Source organism: Heterodontus francisci, chromosome 14 (genome assembly GCF_036365525.1).
Source record: "Heterodontus francisci isolate sHetFra1 chromosome 14, sHetFra1.hap1, whole genome shotgun sequence".
Taxonomy (NCBI): Eukaryota; Metazoa; Chordata; class Chondrichthyes; order Heterodontiformes; family Heterodontidae; genus Heterodontus; species Heterodontus francisci.
In genome coordinates this window covers 65852600-65865671 of record NC_090384.1, presented here as the reverse complement: position 1 = coordinate 65865671, position 13072 = coordinate 65852600, and the positions used below count along the sequence as shown (strand labels likewise).

Sequence of the window (13072 nt, the reverse complement as noted above, 5' to 3'; positions counted from 1 at the left end):
TAACCTCAGGCAATTAATTGCCTGAGCCATGCAAAGTAGCGTCATGGTTTCCACGGCCAGCAGAGGCGGGCTCACCCCCAACTTTCCAGCCAGTGGGGGTGGGGGCCCACTGCCTTCTTGTTAATTCCCAGCCAATCTCTCTGAGCTTAAAGGGAATAATTTAAACTGTTGAGTCTCATTTCTGCATGTAGTAAATTCTTCTTAGGTTTAAAATATTCCAAATTTTAAGAAGAAAATTTTCCTCTCTGTCTCTCTTCTGTGTTTTTTGTTCTGTACCTATGTGATTCGAATTCACCCTTGTTCTCCATTGTTCCTCTTCTTTCTCAATCCTTAAATCTTATTGATTAAGGAGATACGATGTTAGTCCTGTGTTCACTAAGGTCCTGGACTGCTTGTTGCCCTCACACCCTTAACCCGTTGTCATTATCAGCTCAGACTTCCAGCAAGTTACAGCACAAATTATATTTGTGTTAATAGGTGCAAGAAAATGCCTTAACTAGCCGCACATACTGTGAGATGCCTTGCTCCAGCAAGATTTAGCCCAGCTTTTCCAATTTTTTTTTATGTGTTGGCTTGCATGTAGAGCACTTTATTTATGTCCTTTTTCATTTTTGTAAAACATGCATAGGTGGTGGTACCAGATAACAAGTTGACAATAGGCCAGAACGTATTACAGAAAACAGTGCATTGCTGACATTGTTTTTTAAGTTGTCTTCATTTCTGTTGCAACAGAGAGCTGTTTCATCACTCATGGCATCTAATGTGCAGTCCTTTCAGAGAAGGTCCATGCTACATTTGGCAGACAGTGGGATTGGTGAGAATGATCGGAGCACCACTACATCACCTTCTAATGGAGTAAACACGAGGAGAGCAGCAACTCTATATAATCAGTTTTCTTCCAAGGATGTGGAGAACAGGTGTGGTCATTTTCTAAATTGCTGACCCTCTCTTCCCTCAATTCTTAGCCTGTCTCTTTCTAGCACTCCATCTCCCAAACAAATCTGTTTGAGTTACCAACTTATTTTCAGGCTTTCATTCTAAGAATGGATATTTAATAGTTTAAAATCTCTGAATCTAACATATATAAGTAAAAGTCATGGATATCCCTGCACAACATCTGGTAGTTTCTCATAGGTAAAAAGTATAAAATGTCAACCAAAGGGAAGCTGATTTGAAAAGTATGTCTAGTTACTCTGGAAATACTGAAATGCTTTTTAAACTTCAACCTTTTAAATTAATTGTTTTCAGAAAAACACAAAGAAATTTTCTGTATTCTTTGAGTCATTTTTATTTCAATTTTTGCAGATCGTTTGAAGGTGTGCTTTACAAGAGAGGTGCTTTACTGAAAGGGTGGAAACCTCGATGGTTTGTTCTCGATATAACTAAACACCAGGTAAAGTCATATTTCTATTCAGCATTTTAACTCTTGATGTGAATACAATTTAAGCAGGTTGATGTACTGGAACATCTTAACCATTCATATCTATAACTGAAAATTATGCACTTAAATTGGACTCTGGGTTTTATTTTACATCACTTAAGCCACAGATGTTCCATTGTGTATGTGTCATATGTCTTGTTGGAATCATGATTCTTGAACTCAACTTCAGCTTATTGGCGGTGTATTGAGAATTGTAACAGTAACTTGGTATAACTGTTCTTCCCATCTGATTTATTCACTTTATCTTCAAGTTACGGTATTATGACACTGGCGAAGATACAAACCCCAGAGGGTTCATAGACCTGGCAGAGGTTGAGTCAGTTATTCCAGCATCATCAACATTAGGTGCACCTAAGCATTCAAACGAGAGAGCATTCTTTGATGTAAGTTTGTTTATCTTACTCCTTAATTAGATTGTTGTTGTGACACCACTTGCAACACAAGAATTTCGCAACAGTAATAAAGGCAAAGTATGACCATCTTCCTGAGACCAGGGAGTGCATCTGGGTCAAATATTCTCTTTAATCCATTAGGAATGTAATGATCAATGGAGACATAATTAATTATTTTAACCATTTGTGCATATATATCCTGTTATCTTTGAAGGGAAGAATTTCTAGTCAGGGATTACATGCTATTACACAGGATTTCCCTGTAGCTTTAGTACATCACCTTTTTTTTTTTGACTGACCTAATTTGAAATCTATTCTCAACTAGTTACTGCTTTGTGGAGTGTTACCAGTGTTGCCTGAGGCATCTGGGAAAGGACGATAAAACTGCTAAACTCCATATGCATACAAGTATATTTTACTGAAGACCAACCAAGAAGTGATTCACACTGATCATTTTTTTTTATTCATTCATGGGATGTGGGCGATGCTGGCCAGGCCAGCATTTATTGCCCATCCCTAATTGCCCTTGAGAAGGTGGTGGTGAGCTGCCTTCTCGAACCGCTGCAGTCTGTTTGGGGTAGGTATACCCACAGTTCTGTTAGGAAGGGAGTTCCAGGATTTTGACCCAGCAACAGCGAAGGAACGGCGATATATTTCCAAGTCAGGATGGTGTGTGACTTGGAGGGGAACTTGCAGGTGGTGGTGTTCCCATGTATTTGCTGCCCTTGTCCTTCTAGTTGGTAGAGGTCGCGGGTTTGGAAGGTGCTGTCTAAGGAGCCTTGGTGCATTGCTGCACTGCATCTTGTAGATGGTACACACTGCTGCCACTGTGCGTCGGTGGTGGAGGGAGTGAATGTTTGTAGATGGGGTGCCAATCAAGTGGGCTGCCGCCCTGTGTAAAGTGGAGGTGGGAATGGGTTGGGAAGGTCTCCCCAAGCCTCCTGCTCCATTTTATGCCACCCCACCCCACCCCCCCGCACCCCGCTACCATTGGGGGGGATGTAAAATTTAGCCCTTTAATTTTTTTTTATATTTGATATTTTAATTTCATATTGCTCTTTGCCTTCCTGTCTTTTTCATCTCTTCCCTAAAATCATCATATTCCCTCTTATTATCCTCTCATTTATTGTTTATGTACCTCGTACATAGCATCAATTTTATTCTCACCTTATGGCTAGTTTGTTTTGTTTTAGTGGAATATATTCCTCCTTAGCTCTGTTGATCTCTCTTTTCACCAAAGAGAAGGACTTGGTGGCTGATGAGTCTAGGAAAGGGAGTGTAGATAGTCTGGGTCATGTTATCAAAAAGGAGGAGGTGTTGGGTGTCTTGCAAAGCATTAAGGTAGATAAGTCCCCAGGGCCTGATGGGATCAACCCCAGAATACTGAGGGAGGCAAGGGAAGAAATTGCTGGGGCCTCGACAGAAATCTTTGTATCCTCATTGGCTACAGGTGAGGTCACAGAGGACTGGAGAATAGTCAATGTTGTTCCTTTGTTTAAGAAGGGTAGCAAGGATAATCCAGGAAATGATAGGCCGGTGAGCCTTACGTCAGTGGTAGGGAAATTATTAGAGGGGATTCTTCAGGACAGGATTTACTCCCATTTGGAAACAAATGGACTTATTAGCGAGAGGCAGCATGGTTTTGTGAAGGGGAGGTCGTGTCTCACTAACTTGATTGAGTTTTTTGAGGAAGTGACGAAGATGATTGATGAAGGAAGGGCAGTGGATGTTGTCTATATGGACTTCAGTAAAGCCTTTGACAAGGTCCTTCATGGCAGACTGGTACAAAAGGTGAAGTCACACGGGATCAGAGGTGAGCTGGCAAGATGGATACAGAACTGGCTCGGTCACAGAAGACAGAGGCTAGCAGTGGAAGGGTGCTTTTCTGAATGGAGGGCTGTGACTACTGGTGTTCCGCAGGGATCAGTGCTGGGACCTTTGCTGTTTGTATTATATATAAATGATTTGGAGGAAAATGTAGCTGGTCTGATTAGTAAGTTTGCGGACAACACAAAGGTTGGTGGAGTTGCGGATAATGATGAGGATTGTCAGAGGATACAGCGGGATATAGATCGGTTGGAGACTTGGGCGGAGAAATGGCAGATGGAGTTTAATCTGGACAAATGTGAGGTAATACATTTCGGAAGATCTAATACAGGTGGGAAGTATACAGTAAATGGCAGAACCCTTAGGAGTATTGACAGGCAGAGAGATCTGGACGTACAGGTCCACAGGTCACTGAAAGTGGCAACACATGTGGATAAGGTAGTCAAGAAGGCATGCTTGCCTTCATCGGTCGGGGCATCGAGTTTAAAAATTGGCAAGTCATGCTGCAGCTGCACAGAACCTTAGTTAGGCCACACTTGGAATATTGCTTGCAATTCTGGTAGCCACACTACCAAAAGGACATGGAGGCTTTGGAGAGGGTACAGATGAGTTTACCAGGATGTTGCCTGGTCTGGAGGGCATTGGCTATGAGGATAACTGGATAAACTCAGATTGTTTTCACTGGAACGACGGAGGTGGAGGGGCGACATGTTAGAGGTTTACAAAGTTATGAGTGGCATGGACAGAGTGCTTTTTCCCAGGGTGGAAGAGTCAGTTACTAGGGGACATAGGTTTAAGGTGAGAGGGGCAAAGTTTAGAGGGGATGTGCGAGGCAAGTTCTTTACACAGAGGATGAGTGCCTAGAACTTGCTGCCGGGGGAGGTGGTGGAAGCAGGTACGATAGCGACATTTAAGAGGCATCTTGACAAATACATGAATAGGATGGGAATAAAGGGATACAGTCCCCAGAAGTGCAGAAGGTTTTAGCTTAGACAGGCATCAAGATCGGCGCAGGCTTGGAGGGCCGAATGGTCTGTTCCTGTGCTGTACTGTTCTTTGTTCTTTTCAATTATGCCCACATTTCTACATCCGTCAGTCTTTTTCTCCTGCTTATCTTGCTTAGCTTCATCATCATTGCCTTACTGTTAGTCTTTGTACTATGTACATTTCCCTCAATTATTATCATTATTTCACTTATTTCCTTCAGTTCAGTTCCCATTATTAGGGCTAGCAGCACCTCCTTCCTTGTTGGGCTTCATACATATTGGGTCTGAAGGGACACTGTTATTCCTATTATATCCAGTTCCTCACTTACTATTATTGTCTCCAGTTTCCCCTTTCTGTTGCTGATGCTCTTTACCGGCAATTTAATAAGCTTTTATTTTTCAGTACTCCTTTATTTCTATCAGACATTTTACTATTGCTTCCCATACCCTTTTCTGTTCCCTGAGTATTTGTTATCTTTATCTGTCTTTGTATTCTGAACTTTATTCTAATCCATTCTTTGTCTTTAGACTATTATATGCATCTGAATCTTCCCTGCCACCGTCCCCCCCCCCCCCATCCCCTCCCGTCCACCTTACCAGTCCATTCTGCAGTCCAATTTATTCTTGTTACAAGGGCCTTGGTCCAAAATCAGTTCAGGTGCAACCTGCCCCAGAACTCTTAACAGTATCCCATGAACTAGAAGTCCTCCTTCCCACACCACACCAATCTTTCAGTCACACATTTGCTTCCCTGATCTGTTTATCCCTATGCCCATTGGTGTGTGGCTTGGGTAGTAATCTGGAGATAACCACCATCCAGAACTGCTTTTTAATTTAGCAACTAGCTCCTGATACTCCCTTAGTAGGACCTGCTGTTCTTTATTTTGTTGGTTGCAACATGGCCAATACCAACTAGCTCTTACCCCGCCCCTAACAGTTGCTTCCATTACCCTTATTGGGTAAGCAACACGCCCTCTTTGGCTCTTGATCATGACTGCAGAAGATACTCTCTGTCCTTCTATCAAATTGCCTAAGACGATAACCTTTCTATTTTGCCCCCAACCCTTGAATTTCCTCCTGCTCCACAGTGCTTTGGTTAGCATTCTGGTCATTCTGTCCTTAGCATCCTCCTTATCCCCACAGATTCCAGTTGGAGAGGACCAGTTTCTGCCATTCTTTGTTCTCTGTCTCCACTAGGTACCCACTATATTGCTGTCTGTCAGTTATGCACTGTTCTTCCTCTGCCTGTATCCTACATGGTTTGGCTATGTTTTGGCGTAAACTGTGGCCCATGGATTTTAATCAGTTGTGTAACTCATTGTTAAAAGCTACCATGACATTAAATGTTCCAATCCAACAAAATCGTTATTAAATATCTCCTCACAGCTGAAACAGAATTAGATTATCTCATCAACATAACATGCATCGTTGAAATCCCTCAAGGATACATAACACTTTGCTGCTGCGAAAAATAAGTTACATCACCTATCTACTATGCACAGCTGAAAGCCATATAAGTAAACATTGAGAGTAAACAGTGTGCATCTCCAAACACTGAACAATCCACGATTTACACTTCAGTTTATCTAGTTGATGAATTTGTCTGAAGTATTGTAGTGTAGATCATTAACCTTTTGTCAGTTATTTTTTTCAAATGGTTTCCTTTGATCCCAGAATATGCATTGAGAAGAATGGGAGTTCTATCACCATGGTAAAGTTTGAGTGAATTAAACATTTCCAATAGTATATTCTTCTAATTGATAACGCTGTACTAATGATGCAATATCAAATTATGTTGCAAAGACTGCTGAAACCCATCTGCAGCCAATTCAGGAGTTTCATGTTTTTGACTGTTAAGAGTAAGAAGTAGCTGATGTTTTCCCAGTAATGAAATTCGTTATATAGGTCATAGATTATTTTAAGTTCTTAGTTTAGTAATATGAATTTTAACTTTTCAAGGAATATATTTGTAAGTAACTATTTTCTGAGCAAGCACACAATTTTAATTCATTATGATTATACATGAGATTTTGCTTTCTACATTTCATGAGTAGTGCAAAAATGAATGACACAGTAAAGTATTGTAGACTGAAACAATGTGTTAGATTGGCTCCAATTGAATGCAAGAATCGATGATTCTTTAGAATTATTCTATAGAAGGGGGAGCTGCAATGGAGTCTAAGCATATTTTGGCAAAATATTTGTATGAATTTCAAAACTCAGATGCATTACCCATAACATTTTTGTACCTATATGTTACAGCCATGCTGATGGATGCACATAACTTTACCAAATTACACTGTGTATTTAGCATTTTGTTTAGTTAATAGTGGCTGGCAGGAGTGAAGCAATGAATCCAAAGGTCAAACCAGTCAATCAAAACCTATCTTTAGTTTAGTAAACATACACAGACATGCAGTTTATTACTGTTCTTCAGTCACACATTATATATTTTACTGTTCGCATCTGTATTTGAAATAAAAATAGTTCTTTTAAACTTATTTTAAAGTAACAAGCAACCAATTTATACCAGTATCTATTTCCTCTAATTAAATGGTTGAATTGGGATGGGTACAAAAACCACCATGTTTAGAACATCAAGTTAATCTTGGAGTTAAATGTACTCAGTTTCTTCGATGAATCAGGTAATTTTATTACATTAAGCTCTGGTTGAATTTGTCATTGATTCAGGAGGAAAAAGATTAATAATGCGATAAAGAAATCTAAGCTACTAATCATGGAATTCCATAAAAGTCTTGACCTTGTTACCTGATAGTTAATAATTTGTGCACTCGGCCATCCTAGCCCCCACCCCAGCCATTTAGGTGATCTTGATTACTTGTATTACCGCATGCAATTCCAAAAGTAAATTCCAAAAAGTAAACAATACATTATTTCTGAAAAAGAAATGATATTTTTAAATGTAAATAATTAGAATACTTTCAGGTGAATGACATTTTTGCCTTTTTAACGCAGTTGAAGACAAGCAAACGTGTTTATAACTTCTGCGCGCAAGATGTACAGATTGCTCAACAGTGGATGGATAAGATCCAGAACTGCATTTCAGACGCCTAACAAGATGCATTTAAAAAAAACCAGGTGGGATCGCACCAGTTGCAGGAGATTAAAGCCCAGTGGCCTCTAAAGTAAATAAACAAGATGATAAAGGTGTCAAAGGAATACATCAGTCAAGCAGGTGAAAACCACTAATAGTTTAGCAGAAGAATCTGGCAAGCAACTTCAGCAAAAGAAACTTGCACTGACATCTTAACACATCCCATAGCTCTTTAACAATGTGAAATGTACACTTCAGCCACTAAAGACCTTAAAGTACTGTAATATAGTCATGGATCCTTTGCTTTCACAGTTTTGCATGCAGTTTTTAGTCATTGAAGTCTTAGTCCAGAAATACTGTGGATAGCATGATTTTAGAACTGTTCAAAAATGGATAACTTGTAAAATAACAATAATTTTGTACTTTACTGCATATCAATATCTAAAGCAAAAAAGACCCTGTCGGAGCAGTACTCAAGTCTCTAAAATGCATTGGAATGTTTGCACTCAAACCTGTGAAACAGAGACCGAGTAACAGTCAAAATGGCCATTAATGATCAGAATCAGTTCTGTTGCAGCAGTTTTGTAGAATATGTATATAAATGGACAAGTGTTGTTTTTTCTGTAGCTTACCTTGATATTTAAAGAGGTTTTGCATACTAAAATTTAGTAATGTTTTCTTAATTTTTTTTTTACAGTTGATACTTTTTTTTTTAAAAAGGAGTTTTGAAGAATGTTTGTGTTACTGCCCTACTGAAGAATTTATTCCATCTTTTAACAATTTCCTGTTATTTACTGAAGACTTTAAAAATTTTATGTAGCTTGTGACTGTGGTGTCTTTATAGCATGTTTATATGTTTATTACATTTGTACTTTTGAAGAAGTTGTATATATATATATGGCTTAATTTGATTATAATTCTCTACCCTGAATTGCTGGATATAAATGAACCTAATTTTAACCAAGTAATGTTTTAAGGAGCACTAGCAAATTATAAAATTCATGTAGTAAGTCATATGCATATGGGACCAAACGATTTATCATGCACAGCTAAAGTAAAACAAAAGGTGTGCATTTACTTGTGAGGTTGGAATCTACTAAAATTGTCCATAATTTCATATTAGCTTCGCTAATGATTTTCAAGTAGTAGCCTCAATTTGCACATAACCTTGTTTTAATTTGTGGAGTTTGTATATACCGCTCATCTGCTTTGTAAAATACTGATATTGTGTAGTTCTTTGTTGAATTAAATGCAACATCACTAATTTTTTTCAATCAGTTTTATGTAAATTTCTTTATGTGGCATTGAGTTTTATGATTTGTTTACACTAAAGTGCTTGTAAAACAGTGAATGCGAAATGAATTTTGCAAATTTTAATAGAACTAAAAGTTTATACTTTTTTTAATAACAGTTAAAATTTAAGATCGGCAACAGGAACAATCTAAAAAATGAAGAGCAAAAGGGTGCTACTTTACTATCCAGTACAAATGTTCGAGAAACATCTAACCTGCATGCCGAAGTGTTCAGGTTTAGTGAGAGGTTTACTCTGCCTCACTGGTGAGGAAGAAGCTAAGAGCCAAGTGAGAAAGAGATAGAATACAGAATTGCTACCTGGCCACTGTCGCATGATTCCTGACAGCTAACGGAGATTTGTGCCACAATGAGAACTATGTTTGGAGAGAAAAATAGATCTTTGATTCTACAAATAAATAGGGTGCAGGTTTGGTTTGTTGTGCCAAGATTTGCAGAGAATGGCAATAGAGTAGGGGATAGCAATTGCATGGGAAGTTTGAAGAAAGCACTCCATTTTTCTTCTGTTCATTTGTAGTCTGCATTGGCAAAAAGACAAACCGAAATCTACACAATACCATCCTTGTCTGATTTGCTGATTGTGTTTGTTAAGCTTAAGTTAGCCTTTTTGAGGGTTATAACCTAAACAAAATCCAAGGCTTAGATTTTAAAGTGTGCCCGTTTCCACGATCTGCATGTACAAAATGAAACACAAGTCTGCATACAGAAAACTGGTGCTCACACACCTTTTATATACCACTATTTTGGGGCAAAAATTGTTTGGTTGGCATCTTCCATCTACAAAAGGTAATGGACACGCAGCAAACAATCCATTTAGGTGAGGTGTCTTCTCTTGGTGTACCTTTGCTAAGGCTGTGAAGGCCAATCCTTGAGAGGCAGATTCTGTCACAAGTGCCGCACGTGAAGCTGCCAAGTGATGCTGTGAGTTGTTTTCGGCATTGGCGCATGTTACCAAGCTGCTGTAGCCACTGGTCATCGTGGTAGTGCACACCAGTCCACAGGATGTGTCATCGTTTCTCACTTCTGCCAGCTAGTGACTCCCAGGTACAATAGTACAAAGCCTTCATGTCACGCTTGTAAGCATCCTTGGTGCGGAGCTTTGGGCGCCCCACTGGTCGTCTGGCCCCAGCTACCTCACCATACAGAAGGTCCTTGGGTATGCAACCGTCTTCCATCCTGCAGATGTGTCCGATCCACCGAAGCCACCTCTGTTTGATTAGTGCCAACACACTTGGAAGCTCTGCCTTTGAGAGGACTGCTGCATTTGTGATTTTATCCTGCCAGGATATACCCATAATGTGCCACAGGCTGAGAAGATGGAAATTATTGAGCTTCCTTTCCTGGTAGGCTGTAAGTCGCCTATGTTTCACAGCCATACATCAAGTTGCTGAGAGCACAGGCCTTAGAAACCATCATCTTGGTCCTAAGGATCGGCTTGGTGTTATCCCATGCGCGTTTCACAAGTCAGCCAAAGGTGGTAGCTGCTTTCCCTATACATATATCGAGCTCTGCATCAAGGAGCAGATTGTCTGTCACCGTGGACCCAAGGCAAAAGAATGCTCACTAAATTGTATAGAAGGAAAGATTCATTTTCAGAAAATCAAATTGCTTTACAGTTACATGGTCTGCCTTTTTAATAGAATGTTGCCAAACAAGGTTACATTGTATGCACCTACAAGACAGTACTGTTGCTGTGTTCACTGGTTACTAGTCACTTTGGTGAATTCAGAGCAATAAATCCCATACAATATGAGGCTATCTTATGTATGGCTAGTTATAGAGAACAAGATTATTAAGTATGCGATTTTCATTTATATTAAGAAAACTATCCATTAAGTTATCACAGGAACAAGATTTCAGTCTTCAAAAAGGTTGACTAGCTAGTCATGATAGTAATACAGAAAATCAGTTTATCTTAAAAATTTTAAACATGTTTTAGCGTTTGGTTGTTCCACTGCCCTCCCTACCATCCTTCACTCCATTCCTAACCCTTCTCACTTTTTCTACCTCTCTATATTCTTTCCTCATCCTCACTCCACTGTTAGCCACCCTCTTTGTAGCTCTCCATTCACTACCCTACCTTAAGGGTATTCGTGAGCAGCCAGAGGTTCCTTTCAGCCTTGTTCTTTCTTCAGCATACCTGAAGGTAGCAGAACAAGTTGATAAAGTTGTTCAAATAGCGGCATAAAGCACAAAAGCAAAGAAGTTATAGAAAGCTTGGTAAAACAGTGGTTAGGCCTCGCCTGAAGTATTGGGCTTGAATTTGTGGCCAGTGGAGAGCAATGGTGCTCGCTGCTGACCTTGAAGAAAGCTACCCACAAAGACCTAGCGATTTCTGTGGACTGGTTTTCCCCTTTCCTGACAGCAGTTTAAATCTGACACCAAGTCAAAGGGATCTCTTGGCATGCAGTAGCTGTAATGTCAGCAAGCAGATAAGCAGCCAATCACATTGAAGTATACGCACAGTAAACTGGGAAATTAAAAGCACTTAATCTTTTCTGTTTTAATTCAAATGTTCAAATTGCAAAATAAATGATTGGATTTAGATAGAAACTAAAATATCAATATAAACAAACTTCTAAAAGTATAAAAATGTGGAATCTTTTTAATCATAATGGAGAAATTTTACATTCCACAAATACAAACTTAGCTTTTCAAAGCCAGTAAGGGTGTTTAACTAATTATGAAGTTAGTACATCATTTAAAAACCCAGTTACACCTCATTCAACAAGGTGTAACTTTTTCAAGGGATTTTGCAATAAGACTAACAGCATAACAGTGCAAGTTCACGTCGATTCATAGATTTTCTATTGATTGCAGTCTGAGGTGGTGGTGATGGGGGGTGGATGCAGTGGGTGGTGATGAATCAACAGTGCACCCTCTGGAGAAGTGTAGAATCATTGACAGCAACCTCTGAACTTCTGTGTTATTCTGCACATGTGTGAACTAGTGAATTAGTCCAGTGGACTAATGACAGAAAACTCTCTGACAGTTTTGCTGTCATTACTACTGCAAAATTCAGACCACTAGTTTCCATTTCCGGGTAGAATTTCAAGGGTGCAGATTTACTAAAATTACGGCAGGGATGAGGGACTCAGTTATTTGGTGAGACTGGAGAAGCTGGGATTGTTCTCCTTGGGGCAGTGAAGATTAAGGGGCGATTTAGTAGTGTTCAAAATTTTGGGGGGTTTTGAAGTGGTTAGGGAGAAACTATTTTCACCGGTGGGATGTTTGATAACCAGAGGACACAAATTTAAAATAATTGAATGTATATTTGAAAAGGAAGAATTTGCAAGGCTATGAGCAGGGGAATGGGATTAATTGGCTGCCTCTTTCAAGAGCCAGACCAGACTGAATGGCCACACTCTGTGCTGAATGATTCTAACTGAAGCATCACCTACTCACTTTTGAATTCCAACCCCCTTGATATAAAAAACCATTAGCTTTTCTGATTATTTTCACCTGTTCACTGGACAAAGTGGATGACCTCACTTCCCCTCATCTGCCATAGTTTTGCTCAAGCATTTAAGCCTGTCTCCCTTTTATAACCACCTACTCCCATCCACACAACCTAATGCCTCCTCACATAGTCACACCCTCAGTTGGAATATACACTCACACTTCCTTCACAATCATTAATATGTGATGAAAAGCTGAGGCCCTAGTACCGATCCCTGGGGAGCTCTACTTGTTACATCCTACCAGAGAACAAACCCTTTTTCCCTATTCAGTCTCCAACTACCAACAATTACCAACCCAAGTCTCAAGATTACCTCGAATTCATTGGAATCTCAAATTTTCCTAATAATCTCTTGTGCGGAGCCATATGAATTGCTTTCTGGAACTCCATATAGACAACATCCACAGGCACGCTTCTGTCCACCATATTAGTGACTTCCATAATAAATGTAGTTAGATTACTCAGACATGACCTACCCTTCACAAATCCATGCTGACTCTTTTCTCAGAGTGCAGGAGGAGATTAAACTATAGTGGAAAAAAATTCTTTCATTCTGTGACTTTCTTTGCACATAGGTATCAGTAATTAGAATGTTTACAT

At 39.6% G+C, this 13072-nt stretch overlaps 1 protein-coding gene across 2 annotated transcripts in view; it reads left to right on the top strand.

Annotated features, from left to right (window-relative positions):
* The window catches only part of sbf2 (SET binding factor 2), a 743327-nt gene extending 734352 nt beyond the window's left edge, over positions 1-8975 (top strand). For both annotated transcript variants that reach the window (XM_068046388.1, XM_068046387.1), the window contains 4 exons: positions 733-917; positions 1306-1393; positions 1693-1824; positions 7623-8975. In XM_068046388.1, the coding sequence (XP_067902489.1) occupies positions 733-917; positions 1306-1393; positions 1693-1824; positions 7623-7721 (504 nt within the window). In that variant the 3' untranslated portion in view covers positions 7722-8975. The remainder of the gene's footprint in view (positions 1-732; positions 918-1305; positions 1394-1692; positions 1825-7622) is intronic.
* The last annotated feature ends 4097 nt before the right edge of the window (positions 8976-13072 follow it).